The sequence below is a fragment of the Pseudorasbora parva genome, chromosome 13 (genome assembly GCF_024679245.1).
Source record: "Pseudorasbora parva isolate DD20220531a chromosome 13, ASM2467924v1, whole genome shotgun sequence".
Taxonomy (NCBI): Eukaryota; Metazoa; Chordata; class Actinopteri; order Cypriniformes; family Gobionidae; genus Pseudorasbora; species Pseudorasbora parva.
The window spans coordinates 39208902-39228219 of record NC_090184.1 but is presented as its reverse complement, the minus strand read 5'-3'; the positions used below and the strand labels follow the sequence as shown (position 1 = coordinate 39228219).

General features: G+C 42.0%; 1 protein-coding gene across 1 annotated transcript in view; it reads left to right on the top strand.

Moving 5' to 3' along the window:
• Nucleotides 1-17984, top strand: part of si:ch211-180f4.1 (uncharacterized protein LOC100144405 homolog) — a 28163-nt gene extending 10179 nt beyond the window's left edge. The window contains exon 2 of the mRNA XM_067414336.1: nucleotides 13385-17984. Coding sequence (XP_067270437.1) covers nucleotides 13470-15713 — 2244 coding nt within the window. The 5' untranslated portion in view covers nucleotides 13385-13469 and the 3' untranslated portion in view covers nucleotides 15714-17984. The remainder of the gene's footprint in view (nucleotides 1-13384) is intronic.
• The last annotated feature ends 1334 nt before the right edge of the window (nucleotides 17985-19318 follow it).

Genomic DNA, 19318 nt, shown 5'->3' with positions numbered 1-19318 from the left:
GTAATACCATGGTCAGTAAATCATTGACCAGTGGTTTTTGGCACTGTGAGCAGGTGCCAGGTCGTGCTGAAAAACGAAATCTCCATCTCCATAAAGCTTTTCAGCAGATGGAAGCATGAAGTGCTCCAAAATCTCCTGATAGCTAGCTGCATTGACCCTGCCCTTGATAAAACACAGTGGACCAACACCAGCAGCTGACATGGCACCCCAGACCATCACTGACTGTGGGTACTTGACACTGGACTTCAGGCATTTTGGCATTTCCTTCTCCCCAGTCTTCCTCCAGACTCTGGCACCTTGATTTCCGAATGACATGCAAAATTTGAGCAACAGTCCAGTGCTGCTTCTCTGTAGCCCAGGTCAGCCGCTTCTGCCGCTGTTTCTGGTTCAAAAGTGTCTTGACCTGGGGAATGCAGCACCTGTAGCCCATTTCCTGCACACGCCTGTGCACGGTGGCTCTGGATGTTTCTACTCAGTCCACTGCTTCCGCAGGTCCCCCAAGGTCTGGAATCGGTCCTTCTCCACAATCTTCCTCAGGGTCCGGTCACCTTTTCTCGTTGTGCAGCGTTTTTTGCCACACTTTTTCCTTCCCACAGACTTCCCACTGAGGTGCCTTGATACAGCACTCTGGGAACAGCCTATTCGTTCAGAAATTTCTTTCTGTGTCTTACCCTCTCGCATGAGGGTGTCAATGATGGCCTTCTGGACAGCAGTCAGGTCGGCAGTCTTACCCATGATTGCGGTTTTGAGTAATGACCCAGGCTGGGAGTTTTTAAAAGCCTCAGGAATCTTTTGCAGGTGTTTAGAGTTAATTAGTTGATTCAGATGATTGGTTTAATAGCTCGTTTAAAGAACCTTTTCATGATATACTAATTTTTTAAGATAGAAATTTTGGGTTTTCATGAGCTGTATGCCAAAATCATCAGTATTAAAATAATAAAAGACCTGAAATATTTGAGTGCAATAAATCTAAAATATAATGAACTTTATCACAATATGCTAATTTTTTGAGAAGGACCTGTATATGGAATGAAAATAAATATAGTCAGAATGAATATATGGAATGAAACTGATTATATAGTACATATACTATATAACACTTTAGAATAAAGGTCCGTCATTAATAGGTAACTATGCAGGAATGAATGCAAGTCAGATGAGTAGCACTACATTAAACACAGCTATTACTATTAACCAATATGGAAAGTAGGCTTAACTAATCAGTAAGTTATATCAAATTTAGAACTGAGATAGATCCTTATTGTCAATGTGATTAGTAATTAATTGGTAATTTTTTATAATGTAATTTACAACAATCAGGCATAACATTATGACCTAATTCCTAATATTGTGTTGGTCTGCCTTTTGCTGCCAAAACAGCCCTGGTGTGCTGTGGTATCTGGCACTAAGATGTTAGCAGCAGATTATTTAAGTCCTGTAAGTTGCGAAGTGGGGACCATGGATCAGACTTGTCTGTTCAGCACATTCCACAGATGAGCGATTAGATTGAGATCTAGGGAATTTGGAGGCCAAGTCAACACCTCAAACTCATTGTTGTGCTCTCAAACCATTCCTGAACAATTTTTGCTTTGTGGCAGGCGCATTATCCTGCAGAAAAAGGGCCACAGCCACCAGGGAATACCGTTTCTGTGAATGGGTGTACATGGAGTAACATCCATATGGCAGGACCCAAGGTTTCCCAGCAGAACATTGCCCAAAGCATCACACTGTCTCCGCCAGCTTGCCTTTTTCCCATAGTGCATCCTGGGGCCATGTGTTCCCCAGGTAAGAGACACACACGTGATGTAAAAGAAAGCATGATTCCTCAGACCAGACCACCTTTTTCCATTGCTCCGTGGTCTAGTTCTGATGCTCACGAACCAACTGTTGGTGCTTTCGGTGGTGGACAGGGTTCAGCATGGTTACCCTGACTGGTCTGTGGTTATGCAGCCCCATACGCAACAAACTGTGATGCACTGTGTATTCTGGCACCTTTCTAAAACCAGCATTAACTTCTTGAACAATCTGAGCTAAAGTATCTTGGCTGTTTGATCGGACCACACGGGCCAGCCTTTGCTCTCCTTGTGCATCAATGAGCCTTGGCCGCCCATGATCGGTTCACCACTGTTCACACAGTAACAGGAGCTGTGATGAAAAGATAATCATTGTTATTCACTTCTCCTGTCAGTGGTCATAATCATTTAATCCATGTGCTCTCCAAATGTGCATACCACACACTTGTATATTAGCTTCTTCCTGGAGTGATATTTTGATATTCTGGACAGACCAGGGGGGCACGGGAGGGACTGACCAGGGGGGCACGGGAGGGACTGACCAGGGGGGCATGGGAGGGACAGACCAGGAAGAAACAGACAAGGGAGGGGTAAACAAGGGAGGGACAAGGAAAACAAAAAGTTCAAGAGGCCACGGTGGCACACAAAGTTCGAATGGCCAGGACGGCCCGCCGAGTTCAGGCGGCCCGCAGAGTTCAGGCGGCCAGGGCGGCGCGGTGAGAGCAGGACTCCTGGGTGGCGCGGTGAGTGCAGGGGGTGCCAGGGAGGAGCGGCGCACGGAGAGCAGGACGCCTCAGCGGCGCACGGAGAGCAGGACGCCTCAGCGGCGCACGGAGAGCAGGACGCCTCAGCGGCGCACGGAGAGCAGGACGCCTCAGCGGCGCACGGAGAGCAGGACGCCTCAGCGGCGCACGGAGAGCAGGACGCCTCAGCGGCGCACGGAGAGCAGGACGCCTCAGCGGCGCACGGAGAGCAGGACGCCTCAGCGGCGCACGGAGAGCAGGACGCCTCAGCGGCGCACGGAGAGCAGGGCGCCTCAGCGGCGCACGGAGAGCAGGACGCCTCAGCGGCGCACGGAGAGCAGGACGCCTCAGCGGCGCACGGAGAGCAGGACGCCTCAGCGGCGCACGGAGAGCAGGACGCCTCAGCGGCGCACGGAGAGCAGGACGCCTCAGCGGCGCACGGAGAGCAGGACGCCTCAGCGGCGCACGGAGAGCAGGACGCCTCAGCGGCGCACGGAGAGCAGGGCGCCTCAGCGGCGCACGGAGAGCAGGGCGCCTCAGCGGCGCACGGAGAGCAGGGCGCCTCAGCGGCGCAGGGAGAGCAGGGCGCCTCAGCGGCGCAGGGAGAGCAGGGCGCCTCAGCGGCGCAGGGAGAGCAGGGCGCCTCAGCGGCGCAGGGAGAGCAGGGCGCCTCAGCGGCGCAGGCAGGGCGTTGGGGAAACTTCTCCAGTCCAGCAGTATCCACCGGTACTGGGACCACCGGAATACGATCTGCTGGCATTGGGACCACCGGAACATGATCTGCCGGAACTGGGACCACCGGAACACGATCCACCGGCACAGGGACCACCGGAACACGATCCACCGGAACTGAGACCACCGGCACACGATCCACCGGAACTGGGACCACCGGAACTGCCTCCGGGGCTTCGGATAAAGCCCTGTGCTCCTTCCACGCATGCAGGACTGCCACCACAAAGCATCCCATCACAGCCCTCCAGGCCGTTTCCGGACTCGGGACCACCGGAACACGATCCACCGGCACAGGGACCACCGGAACACGATCCACCGGCACAGGGACCACCGGAACACGATCCACCGGCACAGGGACCACCGGAACACGATCCACCGGCACAGGGACCACCGGAACATGATCCACCGGCACAGGGACCACCGGCGCACGATCCACCGGTACTGGGACCACCGGAATACGATCCGCCAGCATAGGGACCACCGGAATACGATCTGCCGGCAAAGAGACCACCGGAATCCGATCCACCGGTACTGGGACCCCTGGAATCGGGACCACCGGAGCAGGTACGGAGGGAGCCTTTCTCCTCCTCCTCCGTTTCGGGACCACCGGAGCAGGGACCACCGGAACACGATCCACCGGCACAGGGACCACCGGAGCACGATCCGCCGGAACACGCACCATGGAAGGACTGGGGCCCAGGCAGTAGACAAATTCCCAGAACCCCAGACTCCCCATCCTGTCCATCACCCCTGGAGAGAGGGGCATGTCGAGGCAGAGGTTAAAAGTCTCCTTCCACTCTGCCTCGTTGAGCCCAAAATGTTCGACCTCCTTGAGGAACAGTCCTGCAAACTCTTGTACATCCGTCCCCTGTTGACGGATGTACCGGGAGTTCAGGTAACGCATCACCCGCAGGTTCTTCTCCCACTCCATAGGAGGATACAGGGAGAAAAACAAAAATGAAAACAACAAAAAAAATACAAGTCCTGCTGAGTCCTCAAGTGGTTGGATCCTTCTGTCACGTCACAGACAAGGGAAAAGGGTGCGAGGACTCAAGTGCAGAAAATGATAATTTATTATAAAATAAAACATAAACTCAAAACAAAACCCACGAGGGGAAAAACACATAATAGAATAATATAAATACAAACTTAAACAAACCAACAGAATCACGGGGAGGACGGAAGACGCAGACATTACACAAGGATCCAACACAGACTGACAAACACAAGGAGATTATAAAGGGAACAAACAAGGCAGATAATGAGGGAGAACAGGTGGGGCAAATGAACCAATAATCAGATAACAAGAAGGGCGGGGTTGACAGTAGACATGACAAACCCACATGTGCACACAAGACAGGACAGGCATGTGACAATTTTGGCCAACATTTCCCCCAACACTCAATAATGATGCATAATGTTTTCTGCAACAACATGATTGCTCATAAGCCTTAAGAATGCTGCATTATATATATTCAGAGTTTCATTACATATACTCAAACTTCGTATTATAAATGGGGACTGTACAAACTGTATTTTCTATCCCCACACTGCCCCTGCCCCTAACCCATCACTGGAAACATTCTGCATTTAAAAAAAAAAAAACTAAACTCATCCTGTATGATTTATAAGCATTTTGAAAAGTGGGGACATGAGTAATGTCCTCATATTTCACCCTCTCCTTGTAATACCTATGTCATAGCCATGTCATTATACATATTTGTGTCCTGATATTTCACAAAAAACATGCCCACACACACAAACGCACACACATATTTATATAGTGGGTATTTATTTAACTAAAGTGCAGTGTTTATTTTAATTTATTTTGGAATGATTTTTCATTACCGGATAGTTCCAAGAGTTTAACGAGATACATTTTTCTTTCTATATTTGTCTTTTTCATCTTTGTTTCCTTTAGGGCCTTATTCTTGTAATCTCTTATATTCCAGATTCACTAACCCACTCAAGTTGTTCTCTCTGTCTTTCATTCAGTATTTTCCCAGCTCTCTCTCTCACACACACACTGAGAGAGTATGTCCCGGCATCACACACATATGCACAAGGAAGCCCCAAGGGTTGGTCCTTTTTGCTTCTTCCTGTCAGGTTGCCATGGCATCAGGCAAGGTGGCCCCATTTCCTGCCGTGCAGAGGGGCCGTGGGGGTTACGTCCAGAATGACCGTCCCAGTGTCTAATGCGATCAGACAGGCGTGCGGAGTAGTTTTACACGCTACAGCCAGCCTGAGACTCAGCTGATGCACTTATACACAGAAACCTCCCTCGCAGACACTCACAGAATCTCCACCTTTATCGCTGAAGGTGATCTGATCTCTGCAGCAGCAGGATGGGAGGAAACAAGATGGCTTCTGCTTAAGATGTTCTGTCTCCAGTCTGTTAAAGGATCAGCACTTCTGAGGGTGGGGACATAGGAAAGAAATATCACTCTTTAAATATTGCTTGCTTCTCTGAGACAGCAATGAGATTTAAAAGAGAGCGAAAAAAAGGAGAATTTGCCTCTGATTTATTGATAAGCCTGAGATTTGCCATGATACCAAAGTGAGAAATCTCAATATGTACTCAAGATCACAAAATAACCAATGATGTGAGCTGCTAGCTCTGTACTCTGTTCTCTTATTGTATGTTAACTACCATCTTTTTGTCTTTTCTCCCAAGAATTCTTCCCCAGATGCTATTAAAATGCACGAGTTGGCAGAATGAGAGATAGCGCACTGAGAATAGAGAAACACTCTAGCCTTAGGCAAGAAATACGCAAATATGCAAAGTTAGATGTAAATGCTTGGCCAACGCATTGCTAGCATAATACTATCCTCTTCTGAAAGTAGCATACTTGTTATTCGCAGCAGTGCATTTATTGTTAAAGGATAAGTTCACCCAAAAATGAAAATACTCACCCTCATGTGGTTGGACACTCGTAACACCTTTGTTCATCTTCGGAACACAAATGAAGATATTTTTGTTGAAAGCTGATGCTGAGAAAGGCTTCAGAAAGACCCATAAAAGGCACTAAAGACTTCGTTACAAAGTCCATCTCACTACAGTGGCTGTACAATAATTTTACAAAGCGACGAAAGTAGTTTTTATGCGCAAAAAATCCAGCAAGTTATTGTCTTCCGTGTAGGTCTCGGACGTGAACTCACGAGATAGCGGTGCTCCTCCTCTTCCGGGTCATGTATTCGGACGGTGGAGCTGCGTCATATTCTCACACATGCGTCGAGTTCACATCAATAACTTGGTGGATAAAGTTGTTATTTTTATTTTTGTGCGCACAATAACTATTTTAGTCGCATTGTAAAATTATTGTACAGCCACTGTAGTGAGATGGACTTTGTGTCGATGTTTTTATTGCCTTTTATGGGTCTTGTGAGTGGGAATGTACTGAATGCCAATGGAGGCCTATCTGAAGCCTTTCTCAGCCATCAGCTTTCAACAAAAATATCTTAAGGTGTTACGGGTGTCCAACGTCATGAGGGTGAGTAATTAATGAAATCATTTTCATTTTGGGGTGAACTAACCCTTTAACTAAATCTAGATGTCTTTTTAAGTAATTGAAATAAAGATTACAAAAACTTTATTAAATATAAAATGCGGAAAATATAAAATAAAAGTGAATTCAAAATATTAATAAATAATATAAAAGTGCTTTAATAATAAATTCACACTGATATAAAGCCTGTAACTTTCTCTCCATTCAAGTAGATTGAAGCTAGAATCATAAATTGCATACTATAATTGTATTATATACACATAGTGTGCAATATATTATATAGTAATATATAAAACTGATTATAAACTGATTACTGTTTGTCGAAATACATTTTTAAAAATATATTGAATCAGGAATAAAATGTGACAGCAGTGGTATCATAAACGGTGCTTTTTATGCTAAAATCATGTTAAAAAAAATTTTTTTTACACATAATATTTTCTCAAATGACTCAGTGCTCCACTGTCAGATACTTCTCAGATAACCTTGTTAGCGTTCTCGTCTCCCATGCCAGAAATGTAGCAGTGCTAGTAGAACCGAAGGGGTTACAATGGTGCAATGACCCGGATGGGTGTGAGGATTAGAGGAGGTGATTGTAACGAAGGCCAGCTAGTAAGAGTTGTGTGAGTAAACTTTACTCCCCAGGCCTCAAGAGTTGCACTAGCAACTGACGCTTGCATCAATTTACAGAATTTCAATCCAGCCAACTGAAAATTTTTAATGTGATCAGTCACTTGAAAATTCTCAATTGGAGACCTGAATTTTTTTACAGTGTAGAGGCTGCGGTCTTTAGTGTAATTCCTACTCGGAGCAGTGTGAGTTGAACCGTAGGTTACATTAGTGCCATGACCTGGATGGGAGTGAGGATTAAGGGGAGTGAATGTAACGGAAGCTAGTAAAGAGCTTTGCAGGTAAACCTCACTCCCCTGGCCTCAAGAGGCGCCCTAGCCTCTGATGATCCTTGTTAGTGCACCCGCCTCCTATGCCAGAAACGCCAGTACTAAATTCCTCTCGGAGAGGTGCGAGTAGAACCAGAGGGGTTTCATAAAGTTGGTAAATGTAAATAAATGTAAACAAACAGACCCTGTGTTACTGTGACAGTAACAAAGCTCAGTACTCAAGGGAGTGATAGAGTTACCTTCATTTGTTTGTGCCATTAAACCATGTGTTTTATTGGTCAGATAGCTGCTATAAACATGTTCATGTGATTTAACTGGCTCAGCATGATTCTTTCGAGAGTAGTTGACCTGAAAGAGAAAACGGTTTATGCTAATATCAGCTTTAGCAGCACCCCTCGCTGCGCTTGCATATTGAGTTATGAAGAATAGTTGCTAAAAGCTTTTGCTTTCACATACCTGTGTAGAGTGCATTTCAGGCTTTATTCAGAACGGTGTATTGTGTCATTAGGGATTTTGTTATCTAAAATGTCATCATGATTCCCAGCAGCTTTGTTTCCAAAGAAACAGGTTGTAAGTGTGTAGAAGTGACTCTAGTGTTGTTCAAATCTGATCTGTCCTACCTGAACTGCTTAAGAAGCTTGTCTCCAATTCGACAACAATCTAATGCAAGAGATTGCATGAAATATTTTGGACTTTTATGCTCTGATGTGTTGTGACAGCACTAGTCTTTGAGGTACATCAGACGTTTGAGGCTCTTTGCAGCAAAGAGGGACACACCCCATCCGTCTGACTGTCCCCTCCCCCGTCTCATCTCACCCCTCTTCAACACACCTCTCAGGGGAGTTAATTTGTGTTCGACGCATGAAAAGATCACAGTGTGGAGGGGGTGAGCGAGGGTGGGTAATTTTTCCCCATCTTGTTTTCATTTCCAGAGCCAGTGCCGTTTGAGCGCCGTGTCCACGTTTTGTCTTTGTTCTAGAAATCTTTAACAGGCCTATCGCTGCAATCAAGAGCAGGCTGAGCAGATTAAAAGACCCCAAGACTCAGCGGAATAGGCAGCTCATGTCTGTGTGAAAAGCGTTGGATTTGCTTGTTTTACTGTCGCCACAAGTGGATTTATCTACCATGGTGTGCTATTTAAAGCACACAAACTAAAGTCAGATCACTGAGGTTTATGACATTCATTAATGTAAAGTTCTTTCATATTATTTAAAGTACCATGGTTTTTACCATGGTGTTTTTTGAACTTCTTCAAGTGTAAATAGCATGGTAAATTGCACGTAACCCTACATGGTATTTTTCAAAGTATAGGACACCATAGTATTATCATCATGGTAAATACCATGGTATTTTTTGGGGTATTATGAAAGCGCTTCACCACAGTGCATTTATGTAAAGGTCAGATGAGCAGTTAGGACAACAGATGTTCAATACTGAATCATGTAGAAGCATATAATACCTTGTGCTCTCCTAGTTAGTATCTTATTTTGCGTATGACATAACAGAAAAGAAAGTTGCGCTTGATTGCATCATTGGGTCTATTCTAATGTGCAACCAGGATGTGTGGTTCGTGAGAAACTTTATTCGTCTTACTGATGGGCTTTGAACAAAAGTGTTGTTACATTTGGTGCACAACATAAGTGTCACTTTGAATCCGCACAGCGCTCCGTCATGTATCAGCTTTGATTTGAAATGTGTCATAATATGATTTTTATTTTTCGCTGATGTTTCTTCAGGACCCACATTTTACATTGGATATCAAGTGCTGACCCAACACAGTACGAAAATACCAAGGGGGTAATCTAGCACACGGAAAGCGTTCCACCCATAGGGGCGGCCATTGCTAACCAAGCCATCACCTGCTGTTAGCATCCCATTGACTCCCATTCATTTTTGTGTCACTTTGACAGTGAATGACTTTACATCTGAGGTGTTTAAAGACTCAGTTTGACAATTGTCTATTTATAAAGAAACACAACAATGCATAAAGGGCTCCGTTACCTTGTATCTTACACTATCGCCCCGTAGAAGCTGTTTTTGTAAAAAAAAATAGGCTAACGAATGCGGCATAACCAACGTGACTCCGTTGCACAGTGAGAAATTACCGTATAGACAGGAGGAGGCGCTCAGAAGCAATCTTTTACTGTCTATGAGGCAGTCGGGGGGACGTGGAGACATAAAGTCCGATAAAGTCAAGAATGGGGAGAAGCCCATAGTGAGCCAAAAGCAACGGGACAAAACATTTAAACAACGTGATTCAGATTTCACTTTCCACAACTACTAGAAGACTTACAACTGTCAGACAGGAGGCTCATGTCACATCTACGTCCTCAGCCTGCGCAGTACGCTCAGCCATCAGGAAGTGAGTGCTTCTAATCTACTTCATTTTCCGCCGTTGAAGTTTATGGGATCGCTCTGTCCATTTCTTTTACTGCACTGCAAAAAATTATTTAGAAAAAAAGTTTCCTTTAAACAAGTTGCCTGGTTGCCTTAAAATTTTGAGTTAATTGAAATTAAAATTTTGAGTTAATACAATGAACATTTTTTGAGATTCGACAACCTTTATTAAAATATTATTAAAAGATTTTGTAAGCATATTGGGTAATTGTGTGATTCATCACATTTTTTATGTGGTTCAGATACAATAATATTTTGAGTTTCTATTTATTAAACAAATTTCCTTCATTGTATCAACTCAAATTTTCAATTTCAATAAACTCACAATTTTAAGGCAAAACATTTTTTTTTACAGTGTGTCTATGGAAAATACTTTATCATAAATAAAGAAATTTGTTTTTAAAATGTTGACATTTGTTCATATTACATTGTCGTCTAATTTTGAATTTACTAGTCATTAATATTATAGTTTTGACTCTGATTGCATGAACTGAACTGATTGAATCAATTCATGCATTCCCTGGGAATCAAACCCATGACCCAAACCCATTGCTTTATTATTTAAAGTACAGTAACACTATTGGCCCTATTTGAACTATCTACGCGAATGATCTGAAACGCATGGCACAGGTGCACTTACTGTGGGCTGAATCTACTTTTGCTAGTTTAACACAGAAAAAATGTTGGACGCGCCAGACACATGGTCCAAAAGGGTTGTACCTAGTCTTTTAATGAGTCGTGTGTGTTTTGGGCATAATGTCCAATAAAACAATCAGCGTCTCATCTCCCATTACCTTTAAAAGCCGGGTGCGTTTGCACCATAACAGATTCACTATTTACATGGTGGAATATAGTCACCCTTGACCTGATGAATCAGTTTTAATACGTGTGTATTGCCACAATTGGTCAAATAATTAACCAATTTCATTTGTCATTACTTTAAATAGTTAATTCTGATACATGCAATGACTATCCATTCTTACATGTAGGCATTTGTATCTTTCAATCTCAATCTCAATCTCATTTATTTATAAAGCACTTTAAAAATAACAAAGTTAGCCAAAGTGCTGTACATTGGCAATACACAAAATAATTTACATAAAACACATTAAAAACTATTCAAGGTCACCATATCAAAATTTAAATTTAATAACCAGATGTTTAACGCAATAAAAGGGCAGTCACAATAAAAGTCATCTCAAACTGTGTTAAAGGCCAAAGAAAAATAATGTGTTTTAAGAAGAGATTTAAAAACTAGAAGTGAGTCAGCCCGCTTGATATGAAGTGGCAACTCATTCCATAATTTGGGGCCAGCGACTGAAAAAGCACGGTCACCTCTTCGCTTTCTCTTTGTTTTAGGGACAATGAGCATAGATTGATTTGCCGATCTAAGGGAGCGGGACGGTGCATGAGGCTGAAGAAGGTCAGACAGATACCGTGGAGCGAGACCATTCAGGCTCTTAAAAACAAATAAAAGAATTTTAAAATCAACACGAAAACGCACAGGTAGCCAATGCAGAGAAGCCAAAACGGGGGTAACGTGTTCGTATCTTCGGGACCCAGTTAACAGACGAGCTGCAGCATTTTGCACTAACTGCAGGCGAGACAGTGAAGACTGACTAATCCCTGCATAAAGTGCATTACAGTAATCTAATCTTTATGTACACAATTATAATATTTTACTTTGTTTTGCTTTTATTTTAAATATATTTTGCATGTCTGTGTGCTGCTGCGTGTGTATAACAAGCAGAGTGTATGTGCATGGTGTACTCACCTTTAGCCGCATATCACTAATGTGCCAACAATGCACCTGAACACACCTTGTTTTCATACTTGCACACCTATGGGCGAAACAGATGGGCATTAGTGTATTTAGTATTTTAAAAATCTGTGGGCTGACAATGAAAATGATAACTAGCAAAAAACACTTGCCATTGCGTATGATAGAGCCCTATGAGTGAGAGATGTATTTGCATCAACAGACTGTAAAGTTTGATTGGAAACACAGCCTTTAACAATAACAACAAAATATATTAATTAATGAATAAGGAATTGTTTTCTTATCTAGCCTATTTATTTTTCTATCATAACTATGCACATGTATATGGTGAGTTAAATGTTTTTTTATATTATTTAAATTTCCCATCAGTACAAACCTTTGACCCACGAGTTGAGAACCCCTGTAACAACTCTTCTAAAGTTAGTCAATGTTGCCGTTTGTTCCAATTAACACTGTTGATCTTCATCTTCAATTACAGATTTGTTCAGACATATGGTAGGACTTTTAGATTTTCCTAGTTTAGTGTCTGTGTGAGTCATATGCTGTAAAACCTATTAACAGCTCTCAGTCTTCAGTTCTTCTCTCGCGCCTCCTGCCAGTTAAATTCAGCTCATTAGCACCGAGCGGCAATCAGGGGAGAAATGCATCACAGACCCTGGCATGGTGGGAGATCAAACGGTAGTCCATCACCAAAGGCTCCTGTTTGAACACAGGATAGGCCTATATCTGTTTTATGATGTTGAAAAAGGACGAAGACAAATGCCATTTTTGTATAGATTATTTTCACTACAAATGCCTTGGTTTGTATTGCAGAAGACTGAATATGTGTGGTAATCAAATTCAAAAACTAGCCAAAATGCTTGAGGCTTAAACATGCTCTGGAGATCTCAAATGCGTCTGGCCTGGAGATATTTTGTCCGTTGGATATTTAGAGTGTGATAAAGTGCTTGGAATCTGTTTTATTGCATTGGTGTTCATTTTGTCTTTCCTTCTGTATAGTTACAGCCCCTCTGAGAGCAGTTACACTCAAAGGTTACAATATTGTGCAATTCTTCCAGCTGTACTTACATTTATGTTGCGATGCTATTGAAACATACGGTGGAGCACACTCAGGCTTTGATGTGCAGCTCCTTTCATGTGTTTGTTGGAGCCTGTGCTTGGCAGGTGTATTTTTGCATGCAGGCCGGAATAATGCTGCACACTCGCTAACAATTTCTCTCTAGTTGACTAGAATGAGAGATGACTGAATAATCAATTATCAGAGGGATCTCTAAGCACTGGCAGGGGAACGAAGTGTAGAATATTAAAAATGTAAAATCTGGGTATTTACTCATTGCAAAAAATGATGCTTTGATTTGTTTGTCATCTTAAAGAGAGCAGAAATTGCAGTCTTTATGTTTAATATTCCTTCTGCACGTACTGCAACTCATGCTAATAAATATCACATCTAAAGTTGCCGTTAATGTCATTTGCACTCGGCTGACATCATATAATCTGCATGATTTATATGTCTTCTTTCTTTTTCATTTCGCAGGGCTGGATGAGAAAACTCCTGTCTTCCATTTCGTAGAAATCTTCCCTCCGACTGTCAACTACCCACTGGGCACAGCACTCTAGAGATGCTCAATATGGAGAGAACTGCCATTTCCACTTCACTGCTCACAGTCTGTTTTGTGTTGGCTGTGTCTCGCTGCTCCCTAGCGATTCCCTTCTGCCCTGCCCAATGTGTCTGCGAGACCCGCCCATGGTACACGCCTCAGTCGGTCTACCATCAAGCCAAGACTGTTGACTGCAACGAACTCCATTTGAGCAGAATCCCATGGAATATTTCAACTGATACTCAGGTGCTGCTTCTTCAGAGCAACAATATCTCCAGGGTAACCTCAGAACTCCAGAGCTTGGTCAACCTCACGGAACTGGATCTCTCGCAGAATCACTTCACACAAATCCAAGACGTTGGCTTAAGTAACCTAACCCAACTGGTCACACTCTACCTTGAGGAAAACCAAATTAAAGAGCTGCCTGATGTGTGTCTAAAGGACCTGGTCAGCTTGGAGGAGCTTTATATTAATCATAATCAGATCTCTTCTATTGGTCCTAATGCCTTTTCAGGCTTGGGGAACCTTTTGAGGCTTCACCTTAACTCCAACAAGCTTGTGGCGATAGACAGCCATTGGTTTGAGTCCCTACCCAACCTTGAGATATTAATGATAGGGGAAAACCCCATTCTTGGGCTGCAAGACATGAACTTCCACCCCCTCTCTAAATTGCACAGCCTGGTTCTTGCGGGAATGGGGCTCAGGGAAATACCTGAGGGTGCTTTCCAGGGATTAGAGTATCTTGAGAGTCTCTCGTTCTTCGATAACAAGCTCACAGCTGTGCCAAAGAAAGCCCTACGTGTTCTATCAAGCCTAAAGTTCCTTGACCTTAACAAGAATCCTATCGTCCGTATACAGGAAGGCGACTTCAGAGACTTTCCCCACTTAGATGAACTCAGTTTGAACAACATGGAGGAACTTGTGGCGGTGGAGAGGGGCGCGTTCTCAAACTTACCGCAAATGGCCAAATTGGAGCTCTACAACAACCCTCACCTGTTCTTTATAGACCGAGCCGCTTTCATGAAAATGCATAGCTTGCGCACCTTACTGATCCACAATAATGACCTCACGCTTTTGCCCCATGAGATTTTATCCGCTTTCCCCAATCTGGATGAAATCAGTCTTCATAGCAACCCACTCAGGTGTGATTGTCTCGCCAATTGGTGGCCCGTCCTGGGCAACCAATCAAGCCTCAAAGTTCTGGAGCCCCAAATAACTCTTTGTGCCTCCCCATCACATCTTGTCGGCCAATCCCTTCAGGACGTGGTGTCTGCAAGTTGGAATGGGGCAAGCAATACCTGCCTGCCTCTAATTTCCCAGCATGCCTTCCCTCCACTGCTCAATGTAACCTTAGGGCAGCTTCTAACACTCAACTGCTGGGCCGTGGCAGATCCAGCACCTCAGTTTTACTGGGTGACACCCACTGGTGACAAAGTCACTTCTGAAGTTGTTTCCCCATCCGCAAATGAAGGAGGAGGAATGATGAAGAAGCACCGGATGCAAGAACAAGGTGCTCTAGAGATCCCTCATGTTGAACCTGAGGATGCTGGTCTCTACACATGTGTTGCTTGGAATGCAGAGGGAGCTGACACCCGAAGTGTCTCTGTGTACGTGGATAGGAGCAACTGGCATGGTGGACGGTCTACTGGAGGTCATCATGGGGTGGTGAACACCACTGGATCTTTGGTTATCCTGGCAAAAATTGTCCATTCCCAGTCTGTGGTACTGGAATGGAAGGTGCATCCATATGTTGTCTCCTCTAACCATGAGGTGGCACAACCCAAATGGCTCAGCGCTACTGTAAAGATCGACAACCCACAGATCAGCTACACAGCAATGGTCCCCGTAGATGTCCAAGAATACAACCTCACACACCTCCTACCATCCACAGAGTACCAAGTTTGCCTGACCATGGCTGGCACCGAGCAGACCCAGCACTCTTGTATCAACGTGACCACCAAAGAAGCCAGCTTTGCTGTGGAGATGGTTGCTCAACCGGCCAATGTAGCCCTGGCAGCGGTCATGGGCTCAATGTTCGCCATCTGCATCATGGCACTGTTGGTGTTCTATATGGGACGGCGCATGAAGCAGAAATCTTGTCATCACTCTCTTAAGAAGTACATGCAGCACACCACCTCCATTCCCCTGAACGAACTCTACCCACCGCTTATTAACCTCTGGGAGAATGAGACAGAAAAAGAGAAAGAGGGTGCTGCTGACCCTCAAAACTCACAGATAGACACTTCAAAAACGTACATGTGGTAGCTGCACAACAGAGCAGATAGAACTGACATTTAAAACAGTATATGTACTGTGTTGTACATAAATGACAAGTATGTGTTATTAATTTGTCATTGTGAAAGATAAATGTATTTTTAGATTGTACCCTTCAATGCCAAGCACACTTGGTTGCAGTTGTGATTCGTTAGATGACCAACAGACGTGGGCAGCAAAACACATCTTATGCTTTTGCATTGCATTGTATTTTCTGAGACTAATTCAACATTAAGCATGCCAATGTGTTAATAATTCATATAATTTATTCATTCTATATCAGCACTAAGCAAACTAATACACAAACACGGATCAACACTATTTATATCGCCTCACACATATATCAAAAGCAGCCACATGACATCAGATTAACAGATTCTGGAGTTTTTGCATGGAATTTTGCATGATATTTTGGTGCTAACGGGGTGAGTTCTTTCCTAGTTTTCTCACTTCTAAAAATACACCGGTGTGAGAAGGTGACATAAGCGCACTCGTTGCTCTCGTTTGTCTTCAGCTCGTCGCATTTTATCACCTGCATTGTAATGAAAATAAAACCTGTCAGGTGCTATGAAGTTGCAAACTAATTAGCTGTCATATGTAATTAATATCTGGAACACAACTGCGCAGCTGTGCTTATTTATTCTTGCATTGTTAAATAACTATGCTATTTATTGAAGAGTGTGTGAAAATAGCTGTTTATTAGCACTGACTGAAAATGTATTTTATAATTGATAGAAGAAAATGATTAGCCTATAACGGTTATATTCAAATGTGTGACATTTACTTGCAGACGTTCACCTCCTCTAACAATGATGGGGCCCGTTCTATGCTTTGCACCTCATCATGGACTTGGCGTTTTGATTACTGAGAGATTGCTTCAGTTCTCAGTTAAACATGTTGCCAAACTCAATATTCACACATTTCAGTCTTGGTGTGGTGTATTCGGTAACAAGTGTGTGTGTGTGGAGAATGAGAATTGAATGAGAATTGAAAACAAATCAATGTTGTTGTTTTTTTCTCCTCATGCTCACACAGATTAATTAACCTTTCATACGCACATGCCACCCAGTTCATTTTGTAAAAAGGTTTTGAAATATTTAAACTTGGGAGATTTGTGCACAATCCTGCATCATATTGATCAATGCAAATGTTATGCAAGACACATGCTCATGTATTGTTGTTCTGTTGTGTGTGAGCAAATACAACATCCATCCAGATATTAATGAAATATAACCAAATCAAATTTTGAGCTATTAAAAGGTTTCTAAAAGGGTGCACTCAGTAATTTGCCCTCATTGAGGACCATATAACATTAGACTCCATTAATATAGTCTAATAAAAGCTTTTACATTGACAAAATACACGACTGCGTACATAAAACTAATCACTTTATTGCAGATATCTACCTGTTACGATTTCACTCACAGAATCAATTTATCATGGCTAACTGTGAAAAGTGCATTTCCATAATGGAATTTAAAACCGAAACTTTTATCTTTAGCATGATGCTACATTCACGTTGCTATTTAGCCTATCAGTGTACTGTAAGTCCGAGAAGACTTAGTGCAACATAAAATAATTACTGAGTGCACTTTTGTTGTGTATTATTTGAACCAAAGATGAGACACATATTCAATAGTTCTCTCATCACTGTCATCCGTCAATGAGATGTCATGTTATATTTAGCTCTGGAGAACAGTGAGGAAAATATATTAATATTTTTAACACGTTTGGTTTTTTGCTCCGGTTTTTTGAGAATTGTTATTTTTTGTATTTTATGCTGAACTTTATTTTACTGTAGGCTAGGCCTATAATTTGAGGGGATAGAAAATGCACTCAAGTTTATATGGACAACTTCTAGAATTGACATATCAGCTGCCAGTTGTGATATGAAAGGCTGTTCATACACATGTCACATGATTTTAAGATGTTCTTTTATCACTGACTGTAAATCACATTGTGTGTTATTACTGGCAGAAGAGCAGAGGAAATGTCACCTTAGATTAAGCATTAAATGTATCATTACAGCTCTGCCCTCTAGTGGTGGAGGACACTAATGACGTCTTACACGATTTGCTGTATCTCTCAGTGAATAGCAGGGTATTTTGTAATAGAAGAAAATTATTGTTATATTTCAATTAAGTAAAAAAATAATAATGGTTTTACACTGTTAAGACGTGTTGTGGCGTCCATGCGCAGTAGTTCAGGAGAAATGACTGTCTGAAGAAACATTCGAGAGAAATAAACACAATATCACTACAACTATGTCTACAGCTGCTCTTTATTGTTTCCCTTGAAGTTTATGTTTAAAACGGTTTGAGTGTCAATGAAAAGTTTCCCCCTAAAAACATGAAAACTTTTGTAATTTTGTTAAATATAAATAAAAATGGTGTAAGTTTAATGGGAAAATTAACAACCTTTTGTAGCACACTTATGATCCATGTTAACCAAGCATAACAATATTTTGGAAGCCTTTATTTATATTAAAATATAGGTTTGACCTTATTAGTGGGATCATCCAGATATTCATGTAATAAACCCAATTACATTTTCCTATATTGAGAAGTATTTTTGAAGGGTTTATATTTAAGGGTTTCTATCGCCTTTTACAACTTTCATATAATGCTAATGTAGAATGTCTCTATTCTATTCCATAATTATATTATGTTTATTGTTTATATTATATTCAGCATAGTAATTAACACATCACATCATAACAGACTCAAGAACGTCTCAACAAAGTCTAATTAATCATGATTTTCTACTTTTCTTATATAGTTTAAAGTATATGCTATGTATAGGCTACTCCTCTTTAGTACCACAGAAACCAGGTGAAGGAGGTATAACAGCATTTTATCATTTGCAAACATAAGATATGAGATAAAATGGGTTGTGCATCTGTAGTGTTTGAACACTGGCCATACTTAAAATGTAGGAATGTCATTGCATTAGAAAATAAAATATGAAGTGAGGTAGCAAGATCAATTCAACATTTGTAACCTCTTGTTGCATGAATTATCAGTAAAAATTGTATGTCCTTTTGAAAAGTACTGTTTTTTAAAAAGGCCTAACCTTTTTAAAAAACAGTACTTTTCAAAAGGACATACATTTTTTACTGATAATTCATGCAACAAGAGGTTACAAATGTTGACTTGAACTTTAATGGGTTAAACCCATTTTTAAAGTTAATAATTTTTATAATTATAAATGTACTTTTATCCTACAGTTTGAAAAACGATTTGGGTTGCTACCACTGATCTATAATGTCTCTATCACATGTCAAAACACATTTTCAAATTATAATGAATAAATATTTTTTTGGAGATAAAGGGTATTTGGCAGTTGATGCTTGTTTAACTGTTCAAAGGTCCATGTATTTTAATTTAATTCCACTGTCATCAGTTTATTTATCGATGGAACAAATTAATAAACATTCAGATTATAGTCTAGAGGTGGACTCTAGTTACTGGAGCATAAAGTGCTAAGCATGCAAAATATATAACTGTATGAATGAATGAATGAATGAATGAATGAATGAATGAATGAATGAATGAATGAATGAATGAATGAATAATTCAACTGACAACCTCTGAAGC